This window comes from Symphalangus syndactylus, chromosome 18 (assembly GCF_028878055.3).
Source record: "Symphalangus syndactylus isolate Jambi chromosome 18, NHGRI_mSymSyn1-v2.1_pri, whole genome shotgun sequence".
In the NCBI taxonomy this organism is placed as follows: Eukaryota; Metazoa; Chordata; class Mammalia; order Primates; family Hylobatidae; genus Symphalangus; species Symphalangus syndactylus.
In genome coordinates, this window is record NC_072440.2 from 108,462,485 (window position 1) to 108,478,254 (window position 15,770).

Genomic DNA, 15,770 nt, shown 5'->3' on the forward strand with positions numbered 1-15,770 from the left:
AAAGCGATAGCATGGCAGCAGTTTATGTGGAGAGAGTGGGAAAGGTCCATCCTAGAACACACAGATTAAGATCCAGGCTAGATCATCGCACTCAAACTATGCAACCAAAGTGCCTTGAACAGCAGCAAGGGCTTGAGGACTAAGCATGACTTTCCATGAACGACAAACCACACTCACTTCATCTCCACACAGGAAAAACAAATGACTTCTTTCCTAGGGGAGTTCTTCTGAGTTGATCTCACATAGCATTTCCATCAAGAACTTAGGAACATGACGTTGATGGGACACTGAGGTAGGAAAAGCTCAGCTGAAGCCCAAGAGTTCCTGCCTCCCCTTCCAGGAAGGGTGGACAAGGACAGCTGAACCTCAAAGTGGGCTACACCCAGTAGTGTCCCGTCAGCCCAGGGCTGGGAGCCCGGGAGTCCTGAGGGAGGCAGGCGGTATCTGGAGAACCGTGATCAGAAAAGGAGACGCAGTGAGCAGAGCTGGGTCAGCACGCACACTGCAGGAAAAGGGAGGCAGCTCAGCCTCGGAGGAGTCTGTGAGTTCCCAGTACAGAAGCCAAGGAGCAGTTAACAGGGAGCCCGCAAGCTCTGGCTCTGTGCTGGGCTCTGGGCCAGGAGCCACCCAGGCCAAGACATTCTGATGCTAAGTGGACACAGCTTTCCACAGGGATTTGATCGCTTTTGTCCCAAACATATAAATACAACTGTCATTTTTCTACTCATGTGTTAGTTTTAGAGATGTTTTTCTTCTTAATTTCTGATCATAAACATTAATAAATGTGTTCTACTTCTAATATTTTCTCTTGTCATTTCTCAAACAATGACAACAGCTAATGATGACTGAGTTCTTCCTTTGTGCCCAGCACTCACCATGGATTCATCTTATGCACCCCTCCCAGGAGCCCTTCAGGGTGCTGTCACCCTTGCAGAAGAATGAGAAAGCTAGGGCCTGGGACAGATTACATACTTAGGTCACACAGCCAGGGAGCGGCACAGACCTGCCCTTGCCCGGCTCTGCAATACCTCTGTCCACAGCCTGGTACTCAAGGATATCAGCAGGAGCCTGAGGAACTCCTCCTTCAGTGAGTCCTGGTGGGATGCGACACTGTTGTTGAAAGTGAACTGTTTTCATTCTGTGAATGTAAATGCTATCACCACCATCCTCATCTCATGTACGACTTCCCAAAAGGTGGCTGTGGAGGGTCTATAGAACCTCCCAGGGATCAGTGAAGTTGAAACTATGCTCATCACAGTATTAAGAGTCATTTGCCTCTCTCCTTGTGTGGCATTTGCATTGATGCTACGAAAACAACGGCAGGTAAAGCTATGGGTGCCTGAGGACTAATCAAAGCCACTGCTCCCAGCCATACTCACTGCCACCAAATCACTCACTTCAACACACTTGCAGTGTTTGAGAAAATGCCAACGTCACTTAAAATGTCCTTCATGAAGGAATGAAAATTATGAATGTTATTAAACACTGACCTTGAGCACATGACCTTTTAATATCCTGTGTAAGGAAATGAGAAGAACTCATGAAGCACTTCTGGTGTGCATTGAAGCCACACGATTATCTCAAGAGAAAGCACTTATGTGATTGTGCACATTGCAAGCTGAACTAGACGCTTGTTTCATGGAACTACTTTACTTGAAAGAGTAAGTAACCTACAAACTATAGTTACTAATTCTTGGGTGGTTGGCAGGCATTTTCTCAAAATGAGGCTACTATGTCTATAAAAACAACTGATAGTATTTGGGTTGAACAATAAAGTTTGAGCATTCAAAAAACTTCAAATTTGCAAAACATGCACATGTGTTTGACAGTGTCGCAATACTAGAAGCCTTTTCTAAAGATGTTGACGAAAATATTAGTGCATGTGATTTTTAAGTATTGTATAATTAAATGTGTCATACATTTGCATAACTCATTGAACATTTGCATAACTCAGTGAACCAATGTTTTCCAAATGACCAATGCATCATGTTGTAAAATGCTACATGGGTAAAAATGCATTCAAAGTGCAGAATATAACAATAGATTTTAATGTAACAGGGAGTAAAAAGTTCATTGATACGGGTTCTGATTCCACGTTGTAACTAACCTTTAAGAGACTATCACTTGTCAAGTTTTGGTGTAGTACCAAAGAATATCCACAATTATCAACGAAGTCTATTCAAATATTCCTCTCTTTTTCAAGTACATATTTATGTGAGATTTTTATACATCACAAGCAAAAACAGAAAGATTGCATTAAAAACATGCTTCAAGCCCCCTTGCCCATGACCTGGCCTCTGCCCCCACACCCACCACCTTTCTGCACAGCCTCTTGTCCCGCAGGAGAGCAGCAGCCTAGACGCAGTGACCTGGTCTACACCTTGCTGTGTCTCACTGTGTCTGAACCTGGTATAGAGTGTGGCATGCCTGATAGACACTGGATGCCTGCTATTTGGAATTCATTTAAAACATTTCTATTGTAACAGAGAAATGACTGAACATTTTTAAATTACAGTATTGACACTAGTAAAGAGACACTTCCATTTCCCCTCCACTCATACAAAAGCACTGGAGAGGAATAATTTCCAGTGGTGTTTCTGGCTCAGAATTGTAAGATCCCACAGACTCAGTCCATTCTGCTGATGGACGGTGGGACAGGAAGCCAGCCCGTCTGGCACAGGCACATTTGTCAGCTGCAGGTGCACAGAGTATGTGACACATATTTGGACAGCAGTGACAAAGTCATGTGGCAAGAACGCTGCACAGGCTTCAGATGCAGAAGGCGGCACTGAAGGACGTTTAGGAGCATTTTCGCCCATCCCAAGTATACAGACGGCTTGTTAAGTTCATATGCAATCTGTGCCTACAATATATACCAATTTGTGAAATGTATTCTTAAGTGTAAATCAAGGTGTAAATTTGCGTTTGGGTATACTACAACTTTTTTTAAGGCCTGTCTTTTTCTATTCATTCTATTTACAAACAGAAAATGCGAGTTTGTATTTATGGAACTCTTTTTTGCAATGCCGTGGATGCCCCTCCTTCAAAGATCAATAAAGACAAATCCTGAAGATGAACAAACAAGAAACAAATGCCTTGCCTTGAACGGAAATTATACGGCCTTATGGATGCAATCTCCACGTAATCTGAACAGCGAATCTCAGTTCTGAGTTACAACTCCCAGCTGCTTCTCACATTGGCTTTGTCTTGGGGAAAAGCTGCCAGGTTCTCTGAAGATATGAAGAAAAAAGGCCCCTGAACAATCTCATTTGTCAATTCAAAGCGCCTGTGGACTTTCAAGTCCCTTTCCTCTTCATGTTTGATTTTCTTTCCTTAAATTACTCATCAGAGAAGACACATTTTTCTCCAAAATATGGCTCTAATTAAGGGTAACCAAGTAATAAATTCCCCTAAATGTAACCTTCGCAGAGTGTGGTGTAGGCAGCCAATAAGGATTTCTCATTAAGCCTTCCCAGAAATGAAAATTTGAAAAGTTACTTTTTGTGTCCAAAATTTATATTTACAACCATGTCTATGTTACCAAAACCTAAACTCCAGCTTGTTTGGTACCTTGCAGAAGCATCATAAATTGACTATATATATGATTATAATTTGAAATAATTCATATATTTTAAAAGTTACAGATAGCATCTCTATAACTCATGGGGAAAACCAAGTAAATACAAATAAAATACTTTCTTTATGTGACTACAATGGCTTGTGCGTTATGTGGTCATATTTTAATAAACACCTGCCAACCTGAGGCCAACAGAAGTATGACAAGGGGCCACTCGTGGAGAACAGAAATGGAATCTGAAGCCCCAGATGCCAGGGGCTGGAAGCACAGCTCGGAGAAGACCATCCAGCTGAACTAGCAGGGACTGTTTCTGTTTTCTCCGGGGCCTATTCCTGCTGCTTAGGCGTTACAAGGCAGGCATCAAGTTCTATGAACTACTTTAATGTCCTCTCACCCCATGGGAGATACCTACACAGACACTTTTAATTAAGAGTTTGCTCACAGCAAAATCCTATCACTGTTCTTTGTGTCACAGCAGATGTCCCAAAGTAAGAATTTTGTCTATCTGCTTAAAACCAATTTTCTATAACAGATAATATTGTGGATAACTGGTGAATTTAAAAAAATGAACTAATAAATGAATGGCCAAACAAAGGCTACTGAGGAATTGGGTGCTTCCTGAACACCCAGCTTCATCTCATCTCCTTTCCTTTTCACTGTCAAGGTCAAAAATAAGTTAGAACATACCAGAGGGACACAGAATGCCCTGTGGCAGTGTGTCATGACAGCACTCCTGGATCCTGCACTCTGCCCAGAGGGTGGCTTAGAGGGGAGGACATTCTGCTGGCAGGAGGGGAGGAAGGGTGCTGGCCCAGCCTTGGCATGGCACCCAGGCCACTGCAAACACCACAGTGCTGGAGAGGCGTGAGGGTCATCAGGCCCCCAGGGGAGCTGGGAAGCAAATCCGAGTCCACTGGGGAGAGGGAAAGAGGATAAGAATTTGAGTCCTCAGCCTAGCAACCAGGAGGAAAGTAGGGAAGCTTCCAAGATGGAAGGCGAGGCGGCAAAAACTGACCTGCATCCGCTGATCTTTGTTCACTTGCTACTTCTCCAGGCTAAACTGGAACCATTTCATTTCCTTCTTCAGGACCCTAGCTGTGATTTCTAAAATTGTCATGAATACAACAAAACTGCTTCCATGGAGCCCACCATACGAAACGGCGATTGGTTCATCCATGACTGTCTCTTATACAACGCCAATGCAATACCTTGTGTTTTATTAATGAAGAGCATTGCCCAGAGCATCTTTTCTGTTTTTAAGTGAAAACCTTTCTCCTATTATTTAGGTCCAAATGAATCTACTATGTATAAAGGGATTCAAGCTTTCTACTTCTAGAACCACAGAATTTTCTTTTTTTTTTTTTTTGAGACAGAGTCTCACTCTGTTGCCCAGGCTGGAGTGCAGTGGCGTGATCTCAGCTCACTGCAAGCTCCACCTCCTAGGTTCACACCATTTTCCTGCCTCAGCCTCCCCAGTAGCTGGGACTACAGTCGCCCGCCACCACACCCAGCTAATTTTTTTATATATTTTTAGTAGAAACAGGGTTTCACTGTGTTAGCCAGGATGGTCTCAATCTCCTGACCTCATGATCCGCCCCCCTTGGCCTCCCAAAGTGCTGGGATTACAGGCGTGAGCCACCACACCCAGCCTAGAACCACATAATTTTCTAAAACTTTCATTGCTTAATATTTCTCTGTGACCCCACTTAGTATTACTGGTGACCTTATACTTCACTTTTTTTTTTTGAGACGGGAGTCTCGCTCTGTCGCCCAGGCTGGAGTGCAGTGGCACGACCTCGGCTCACTGCAAGCTCCACCTCCCAGGTTCACGCCATTCTCCTGCCTCAGCCTCCCGAGTAGCTGGGACTACAGGTGTCCGCCAACACGCCCGGCTAATTTTTTGTATTTTTAGTAGAGACAGGGTTTCACCGTGTTAGCCAGGATGGTCTCGATCTCCTGACCTCGTGATCTGCCCGCCTCGGCCTCCCAAAGTGCTGGGATTACAGGCTTGAGCCACCGCGCCCGGCCTACACTTTACTTTTGAGACTCCAGTGTTGATCACTATTGACCTTGTCTCTTAGAGAAGCAATAAAAGACTTAGCTGTGGTGATGGAGTGGTATCAACATAATAAAGAGAAAAAACAGTAAAGATACTGGGCAGGTGATTAATTTTTAAAATCAATTAATGAATCAATGCCATTTTCATTTTGTCGCAAAAATCCTGAGTCAGAGATAATGCTGGATCCTGGTTTTATTGGAATTTCTGGCAATGTTAATTAAATGAAAACCCTCCACTGATTGACTGAGAAAGGACACAAGGAGAGGAAATGATTGTTATGGATCTGTGGATGCATTTCACTTCAGTAAGACGCCGAAATGGTGTTTTCATCAGTAGCTGCAGGCAATGGAAAATGGCTGATGTTCTGAGCTTCGCATGTCTTAAGCATGTTAAATCACTTAAAAATTATTTATGTCAATTGATATAAACCACTACTTTGATCATTTAAAGAGGCTGCACTGTTTTATCACTTGTCTAATAGCTAGTAGCACATCAACTACTCACTTTTTTCACCTGCTCTCATCTGGGGCATTCTGGGTAAACACTGGCAGAAGGTGCACAGTTTCTCAGCTTCCGTAGAGCACCTGAAGCACGAGGAGCCTCCTTGGGAAGACCTACCTCCTTCAAGACCCTTCGTCAGTCTAGTGGATTTCACTCCTCAATGAATTTCTAAGCACACTATGATTTGGGATACAGTTATAAAGACAAGAAGACTAAAAAACAAAATAGACATGACTCTCTTTTTGTTGTAAGAAAATAAGCGCACAACAGCACATAACATTAATCAATCGTAGATAACTCCTATTCTATAACTACCGTTCTGAAGTTACCCACTATGTTCTATTTTCTTATATTCTTGTCATTATGACTCCACCCAAAGTCAAAAATTTCCTAGTTTCAACAACATGAAACATCAAAGCCTAAAAGCCACAAGAGGATCAAATCTCTCTTTCTTTAATCCTAGAATGCCCAGGCTTAGTTAGTTAAGAAATTCTGAGCAATCAGTACCCCTGGACAGGGAAGGAGGAGACATATAAGCAGAAGATGTGCTCCATACATAAAGTGAGCATTTAGTAGGAAAAACATTAACGATCCAATGGAGAGTTGTTGAAAACCTGAATGCAAACACAAAGTAACTTGGGGATAATTGGAAAAAGGCAAAGTATTTGAAAATGACATGATTATAATAGCATGCTTCCTGAAGGGTGACAGCATTAACAGATGACCAGAATGGGTAATTGTTTCTTGAGAGAGGTGACTCACAGAACAATTAGAGGCATGGCATTAGAAAAAGAGTGAAAGATCAAGTCATAAATATTAATAAATACAGTATAAAGTTGAGCAATGATGAGAACTGGTACTATTTACTGTAAGGCATTTCTTCAAGGGAAGCACAGGAGCCAGTCCTCAGTTCAAAGGAAGTCTGGAAATCGGGCAGGAAAAGGGCCTCTGGATTCCACATGGAGTTTTGTGTGGTGCTTGGCAGTTTTTCACTCTTGTTTCTCCAATGGGCTAAAATATAAATGCTTCAAAGGCAGACAAAACCCACTATTTTTCTATCACATTGAAAACATTTGGCCAGGCAGAGTCGCTCACGTCTGTAATCCCAGCACTTTGGGAGGCCGAGGTGGGTGGATCACTTGAGGTCAGGAGTTCGAGATCAGCCTGGCCAACATGGTGAAACCCATCTCTACTAAAAATTAAAAAAAAAAAAAAAAAAAAAGTTAGCTGGGTGTGGTGGCACGCGTGCCATGCCTGTAATCCCAGCTACTCAGTTAACTGAAGCATGAGATCTTTTGAACGTGGGAGGCGGAGCTTGCAGGTGACAGAGGGAGACCCTGTCTCAGAAAAAGAGAGAGAGACAGAGAGAGAGGGAGGGTTGGGGGGAGGAAGGGAGGGAAGGCAGGAAGGGAGGAAGGGAGGGAGGGAGGGAAGGAAGAGAGGGAAGGAAGGAAGGGAAACAGAAGAAAGGAAGAAAAACATTTAACAAAGGATGTAGTATTCCATGGTGTATATGTGCCACATTTTCTTTTTTTTTTTTTTTTGCTTTTTTTTTTATTTTTTATTTTTATTTTTATTATTATACTTTAGGTTTTAGGGTAGATGTGCACAATGTGCAGGTTTGTTACATATGTATCCATGTGCCATGTTCATTTCCTGCACCCATTAACTCGTCATTTAGCATTAGGTATATCTCCTAATGCTATCCCTCCCCGCTCCCCCAACCCCACAACAGTCCCCAGAGTGTGATGTTCCCCTTCCTGTGTCCATGAGTTCTCATTGTTCAGTTCCCACCTATGAGTGAGAACATGCGGTGTTTGGTTTTTTGTCCTTGCGATAGTTTACTGAGAATGATGTTTTCCAATTTCATCCATGTCCCTACAAAGGACATGAACTCATCATTTTTTATGGCTGCATAGTATTCCATGGTGTATATGTGCCACATATTCTTAATCCAGTCTATCGTTGTTGGACATTTGGGTTGGTTCCAACTCTTTGCTATTGTGAATAGTGCCGCAATAAACATACGTGTGCATGTGTCTTTATAGCAGCATGATTTATAGTCCTTTGGGTATATACCCAGTAATGGGATGGCTGGGTCAAATGGTATTTCTAGTTCTAGATCCCTGAGGAATCGCCACACTGACTTCCACAATGGTTGAACTAGTTTACAGTCCCACCAACAGTGTAAAAGTGTTCCTATTTCTCCACATCCTCTCCAGCACCTGTTGTTTCCTGATTTTTTAATGATGGTCATTCTAACTGGTGTGAGATGGTATCTCACTGTGGTTTTGATTTGCATTTCTCTGATGGCCAGTGATGATGAGCATTTCTTCATGTGTTTTTTGGCTGCATAAATGTCTTCTTTTGAGAAGTGTCTGTTCATGTCCTTTGCCCACTTTTTGATGGGGTTGTTTGTTTTTTTCTTGTAAATTTGTCTGAGTTCATTGTAGATTCTGGATATTAGCCCTTTGTCAGATGAGTAGGTTGCAAAAATTTTCTCCCATTCTGTAGGTTGCCTGTTCACTCTGATGGTAGTTTCTTTTGCTGTGCAGAAGCTCTTTAGTTTAATTAGATCCCATTTGTCAATTTTGGCTTTCGTTGCCATTGCTTTTGGTGTTTTAGACATGAAGTCCTTGCCCACGCCTATGTCCTGAATGGTATTGCCTAGGTTTTCTTGTAGGATTTTAATGGTTTTAGGTCTAACATTTAAGTCTTTAATCCATCTTGAATTAATTTTTGTATAAGGTGTAAGGAAGGGATCCAGTTTCAGCTTTCTACATATGGCTAGCCAGTTTTCCCAGCACCATTTATTAAATAGGGAATCCTTTCCCCATTGCTTGTTTTTGTCAGGTTTGTCAAAGATCAGATAGTTGTAGATATGTGACATCATTTCTGAGGGCTCTGTTCTGTTCCATTGATCTATGTCTCTGTTGTGGTACCAGTACCATGGTGTTTTGGTTACTGTAGCCTTGTAGTATAGTTTGAAGTCAGGTAGCATGATGCCTCCAGCTTTGTTCTTTTGGCTTAGGATTGACTTGGCGATGCGGACTCTTTTTTGGTTCCATATGAACTTTAAAGTAGTTTTTTCCAATTCTGTGAAGAAAGTCATTGGTAGCTTGATGGGGATGGCATTGAATCTATAAATTACCTTGGGCAGTATGGCCATTTTCACGATATTGATTCTTCCAACCCATGAGCATGGAATGTTCTTCCATTTGTTTGTATCCTCTTTTATTTCATTGAGCAGTGGTTTGTAGTTCTCCTTGAAGAGGTCCTTCACATCCCTTGTAAGTTGGATTCCTAGGTATTTTATTCTCTTTGAAGCAATTGTGAATGGGAGTTCACTCATGATTTGGCTCTCTGTTTGTCTGTGATTGGTGTACAAGAATGCTTGTGATTTTTGTACATTGATTTTGTATCCTGAGACTTCGCTGAAGTTGCTAATCAGCTTAAGGAGATTTTGGGCTGAGACGATGGGGTTTTCTAGATATACAATCATGTCATCTGCAAACAGGGACAATTTGACTTCCTCTTTCCCTAATTGAATACCCTTTATTTCCTTCTCCTGCCTGATTGCTCTGGCCAGAACTTCCAGCACTTTGAATGTTGCCTCCAACATGCATTTAAAAGGACTTTGCTTTGATATGATCATGCATAACATTGTCATGAAACTTACAAAGTACACCTTTAAAAGATGATAGATAGACCATTTCACAAATTGATGACTATAAACACTAAAAATCTTATGTTAGGTACTTTTTTTTTAACTAATAGCACATTTATTGTTGATCAAAATTATACTTGATTTTTGAAGCCTTTGGGGGGAAAAATGTCACAGTTATCTTCTTATACACGTTGCACCTGGAACTTGTTACTACGGCATCCTGTTGTGCTGCTTGGCCGTCGGAAGTGATCGATATGTTCATATTATAATCTATGATGCAAAAACACAAAATGAAAACAGCAAACTACACACCCAGTGTATTCTGAATGCTCTTTGTATTTCAGAAAGTTACTATCTGTCCAATACAGTATGGAAGTAGGATAGTTCAACATCTAGATTCATGATTTAAAATTGTAATTTACATTTTAAAATCTATTAGTGGATAATTATTCAATCTGTTTACTTTTCTTCTCTTAAAGCTCTCTATTTTTCACTATCATCAAAAAAAAATAGCCAATGAGAAATCAAATTCAATATTTGTTGCAGAAGAAAAAATAAAACTTCCCTTTTAAATTCTGATTTAAGATCAAATATTCAGAGCAGATGATATCCAGGAAGCAACCCTTGCAACATAGATCTGGAAAAATTCCTCGTAAGTACATGATGCCTGTTGTTTTGTTGTTGCTGTTTTTAAAGTGAATGGCAGCTCTGCTCAAAAACGTTTAAATCTATTTTAAATAAATGAAACCAATATTCTGAAGCATACTGAGAAAAAAACCTAAAACGTTGAAAATATCCTCAATACTGATTCATAGTATTTCTTAAAATAGAATTTTCTATTATTTGACAAGTTCCAACCCTCTTAATACTCTACACAAAAAGTAAATTTAAAATGGAAAACAGTCCTGAAGAACAGGCACAAAAGTGAGAACAGACTCTGGGCACAGGAATCCAGGGTTTTCACTCTGAGCACAGGAGTCCACGGTTTTCACTCTGAGCACAGGAATCCAGAGTTTTCACTCTGAGCACAGGAGTCCAGGGTTTTCACTCTGAGCACAGGAATCCAGGGTTTTCACTCTGAGCACAGGAGTCCAGGGTTTTCACTCTGAGCACAGGAATCCAGAGTTTTCACTCTGAGCACAGGAGTCCAGAGTTTTCACTCTGAGCACAGGAGTCCAGGGTTTTCACTCTGAGCACAGGAATCCAGGGTTTTCACTCTGAGCACAGGAATCCAGGGTTTTCACTCTGAGCACAGGAATTCAGGGTTTTCACTCTGAGGACAGGAATCCAGGGTTTTCACTCTTGAGCACAGGAATCCAGGGTTTTCACTCTGAGCACAGGAATTCAGGGTTTTCACTCTGAGGACAGGAATCCAGGGTTTTCACTCTTGAGCACAGGAATCCAGGGTTTTCACTCTGAGCACAGGAATTCAGGGTTTTCACTCTGAGCACAGGAGTCCAGGGTTTTCACTCTGAGCACAGGAATCCAGGGTTTTCACTCTGAGCACAGGAATCCAGGGTTTTCACTCTGAGCACAGGAATCCAGCGTTTTCACTCTGAGCACAGGAGTCCAGGGTTTTCACTCTGAGTACAGGAATCCAGCGTTTTCACTCTGAGCACAGGAGTCCAGGGTTTTCACTCTGAGCACAGGAGTCCAGGGTTTTCACTCTGAGCACAGGAGTCCAGAGTTTTCACTCTGAGCACAGGAATCCAGGGTTTTCACTCTGAGCACAGGAGTCCAGGGTTTTCGCTCTGAGCACAGGAGTCCAGGGTTTTCGCTCTGAGCACAGGAGTCCAGGGTTTTCGCTCTGAGCACAGGAATCCAGGGTTTTCGCCCTGAGCACAGGAATCCAGGGTTTTCACTTTCTCATTTTTTTCTTATCTGCATTTTCTAATAAATCTACAACCAACATAAATTGTTTATAGTTTAACAAAGTATTCTTAATTTTAAAACTAGTGCGAGGTATCAAAGGAGAAAATCTCATTTAAAAATATAATTAATGTCGACTGTAAGGAAGGCATTGTGCATGCCCGATGCTGAGAAGAGTGCAAACATGAGTAAAATCTCATTCCTTCTTTCAAAGCCTTTACCACTCCACTGCAGTCATGATTACATTAGAGAATAACAGTAACAACAGTAGATAGCATTTATCCCCAGACCACTGAGTAAGGAAAAGGCACTTGTAAACACTTCTAATCTTTACACTCATTTCACCAGTGGGAAATTATCTCGCTTTCACAGGTAAGGAAACCAAGCCTGGGAGAAATGAAACTGTTTGCACAGTTTGCATGTGGCCAAATTAGCATTCTTTTCATTCCTTTATGTTTGGTAAAATATTCCCTTTAAAAGAGTAACCTGTGTGCCAAACAAGGGATAAATGCTCCAAAGGATTACTTGACATTCAAACCAGATATTATTTTCCTTCAGGGACATCGCTATGAACACACATTAGTTTTCCCAGTCACGTGCAGTCAGGTTGGCCGCAGAGAGTTCAGAGGATGGAACATGCCACATAACCAAACGGATTACACTGATTTCAACAAGGGAGTTAAGAGTGGGGAAAATCAAGTGTCTAATTTCAAGCTGAGGAACAAAACTTTCATTATCTAGCTCAAACACAAATACTATAAACACCATTTTAAACATAGATATGTTATACTTTTCAGGAACTTTCCAATCCATTGTCTCATTGATTCTTGAAAAGTAAGTAAACCTATAAACATGTAAAATGATTCTTGATTGAATCAATCAAGTTACTTAACAAAGGACACCTAGCAAGTCAGTGGAAAACCTAAAACAGGAATTTAGTGCTCTTCCAGCCACAAGGCTGCCTGCACATCCACACCAGAGGCCCCGTGCACAGGAGGGACACACTCGCACCAGAGGCTCCGTGCACAGGTGGGACACACCCACACGAGAGGCTCCGTGCACAGGTGGGACACACCCACACCACAGGCTCCGTGCACAGGTGGGACACACCCACATGAGAGGCCCCGTGCACAGGCAGGACACACTCGCACCAGAGGCTCCCTGCACAGGCGGGACACACCCACACAAGAGGCTCTGGGCACAGGCAGGACACATCTGCATGAGAGGCTCACTGCACAGTGGGGACACACCACACCAGAGGCTCTGTGCATGGGCAGGACACAGCTCACACGTGTTCCCCTCCCCGTAATATAGTCAGAAATATTTTGCAAGTCAGCTATTTCTAATAATAAGAATAAGTAGTAACACTAAGCAGACTTTACACATATTCTCTCCTGGAGGTTGATTTTGTTATAAACGATTGGACAGACAAACTTTGAATAGAGGAGTAAACTGAGGCAATCAGGTTTTAAGGAGTGTTCCCGAAGCCACACATCCAGCAGGTACTGGAGCAGCCAAGGCCAGGCGGAGCTGATCCAAGTCCCCGAGGCGTGCAGACGCTGGCTTCGGTTAGGTTAACCTCCCCAAGTGGCATCACTCAGGACTCACGTCCTTTGCCGAGTGCTGAGCTGTCTAGGAAAACTAAAGACTAAATAAATGAAACTTGACAGACTCAGACAAAAATCACTGTCATTACTTAGTCACCTACCAACTCGGGATGAGAACTCAGCCCTGCTGAGGACAGAGCTATTGCTGATGGCAGGGAAAGCAGCGCTTCTAGGGGGAAGCACCTTCCGCTGCCAGGTGGGGTCCGCTGCCAGGTGGGGTCCCCGGCCCAGCTACACATCTGCTTTCCCCAGGGCTGTGAGCCCCCCACTGCCTTGCCCTTGCCAGGCAAGCACATCCATCCTTAGCTTCATGGCTGGTGTCTGAAGGTGCAGCTTTTATGACTGCCTGGAAAACCTAAGTGAGTGACTACAGGTGTAGCTGGCAGATAATTCATACGCGTTTTCCAGGTTTTCCAGGCAGTCATAAAAGCTGCACCTTCAGACACCAGCCACGCACTGCCCTAGAGCGCTTTTTACTCCTGGTTCTTATCTGCCTTTCCCGAGGATCCATCCACCTATGTGAAAGGCCGTGATTATGCTTCTTTCCTCCAAGTTTGTTTTCTAACTCTGGAAAACAGAGTTATGGTGTATGACAGAGGCATAAAAGTTATATTCCTAAAAAGCACCTGACAAGATTTGGGGATCCGTGGATTCTCTTGTTAGGTCTGTCTTCAGAATAGAAAATGCAAAACTACAGCGTTTGTTGTTGATACAAACCTTTCTTTCAACGTCTTCACAAAGCCTTGCATCTTCTTTATCCTAGTATTAAAAAATAAGTATAGGAATCAACTATCGCAAGAAGGATGTTGTATAATAAATCCTTTATCTCCCCCGCCTCTACTCAGCTTCTCGGGGAGGTCAAATTCTTTCTCATACACGTCATTCAGGAGCTTGGTGTAAAGCCTCAAGCCTCATCCTCACTACCGACTCGCTGCTCTGTTCCTCCTACTTCCTTCCATTTTGTTCCCCATTCTAAATTCTTTGTTTTTATGCACCTCTTTTTGATCATTCTTATGCAAAAGGCAGCGTGTCACACCTGTATTCTCTGTTGCACTTTGATTTTTTTTTCACTTAATATAACATCTTGGAGCTCCATCCTTCTGTTATATGAGTCTATCTAATTATTTTCACAGCTGTGTTGTATTCCATTCTATTGGTAAAACATAAGTTAATCAACCAACCCTGTGGATGGTTGCATTTGTTTCTATTAATAGTCATTAATATACTGTAATATATTAATATTTGTTATATTAATATAACGTGCACAGGACGCTCTTGGAGGAAGAGAAAATCATCACCCCAAAATCAGAGTCAATCTCCCCCTCTCTCTTCCTGTCCCTCTCTCTCTTTATTGAATATTAATGTAACAAATATCAATAGTTGTTAATTAATATATTTGTAAGATATTCCTAGCTATCATAATAATGGTTAAGAAAAGTGCAGGAGATATTCGTAGCTATGATAAAATGGTTTTAAAAAGTGCACATTTAATTTTAATAGAAAGAGCAAAAACTCTTTTCCAAAGGGCTGCATTGATTTATACATGGCCCTAATAAGAAGCATTGCTGCTTTTCTGCATCTATATTAACATAAAAATACAGCATTCAATTATCTGCAAGAGGGATATTGTAAAACAAATCCCTCATCTAGATTTATTAAGCACTCGACATTGTCAGTCTGATTTAACAACAAAAAAACCTCATTTTTATTATTTGCATTTCTTTAATTAGGAATGATATGGACATATTTCCTTATGTCTTTTGGAAATTTGTATTCTTCTTTGTGAATTTCTCATTTGTCTTATTTGCCTTTCTTTTTATTGGGCTTTGTGTTAATGATTTATGAGACTTGTGTAAATCAAGAAAATTTGATTTGTATTGCAAATATTTTCTTCCTTATTTTGTTTAACTTTTGACTTCATGAAATTTTCCAAAGAGAAAAGTTTGATTTTCATGTAGATAAACACTAAGGCTTTGGAGATAATTACTTCTTCTGATACAGCCTTTTGAGACTCACTGAACATCCACCTTCATCTTTAGTCCCCTCTACTAGGGCCACGCTCAGCTCCTGCTTGGCCACACTCCAGCCTCAGGCCAGTGGCCTTGCGATGCCCCACGCTACCTCCACTGCCACTTATTTTCCAGAGTCTCTATCAAGCTCAAGATCAGTTACTCCTGTATGCAAGGTGATACGAAAGGCACTAACGATGACACCAAAATGAATTAAGTCAAGACTCTTCCTTCAGAAAATGTAAATCACTCAGAAGAGACAGTAGACGTACACAAACAGCTCTGATTAAAGCCAAACTGTGCTTTGGATGGCGTACAAAGGACAAACAAAATACTAGTGGAGGTTAGCAGAGGAAGAGATACTCCCTGGAGAAGAAGGATCCAGAGAGCTGTAAGGACCAGGCTGGCTCTGCAGCGAGCCCTGAAGTGGGTGAGAGCTGGAAAGGGAGAGGTGCAGCAGGCATCAGGCACAGCTCCGGAG

At 41.9% G+C, this 15,770-nt stretch overlaps 1 protein-coding gene across 8 annotated transcripts in view; it reads right to left on the reverse strand.

The window, feature by feature from the left end:
* DCDC2C (doublecortin domain containing 2C) overlaps positions 1 to 15,770 on the reverse strand; it is a 141,717-nt gene that overhangs the window by 40,196 nt on the left and 85,751 nt on the right. For 5 of the 8 annotated variants that reach the window (XM_063624015.1, XM_063624017.1, XM_055253193.2 and 2 more), the window contains one exon: positions 13,998 to 14,039. The exons of 1 other annotated variant lie outside the window; for it this stretch is intronic. In XM_063624015.1, the coding sequence (XP_063480085.1) occupies positions 13,998 to 14,039 (42 nt within the window). Of the gene's footprint in view, positions 1 to 3,106; positions 3,231 to 11,686; positions 11,704 to 13,997; positions 14,040 to 15,770 lie in introns of those variants that run through there. 2 more of the 8 variants (XM_063624016.1, XM_055253197.2) reach the window with 2 other exon arrangements.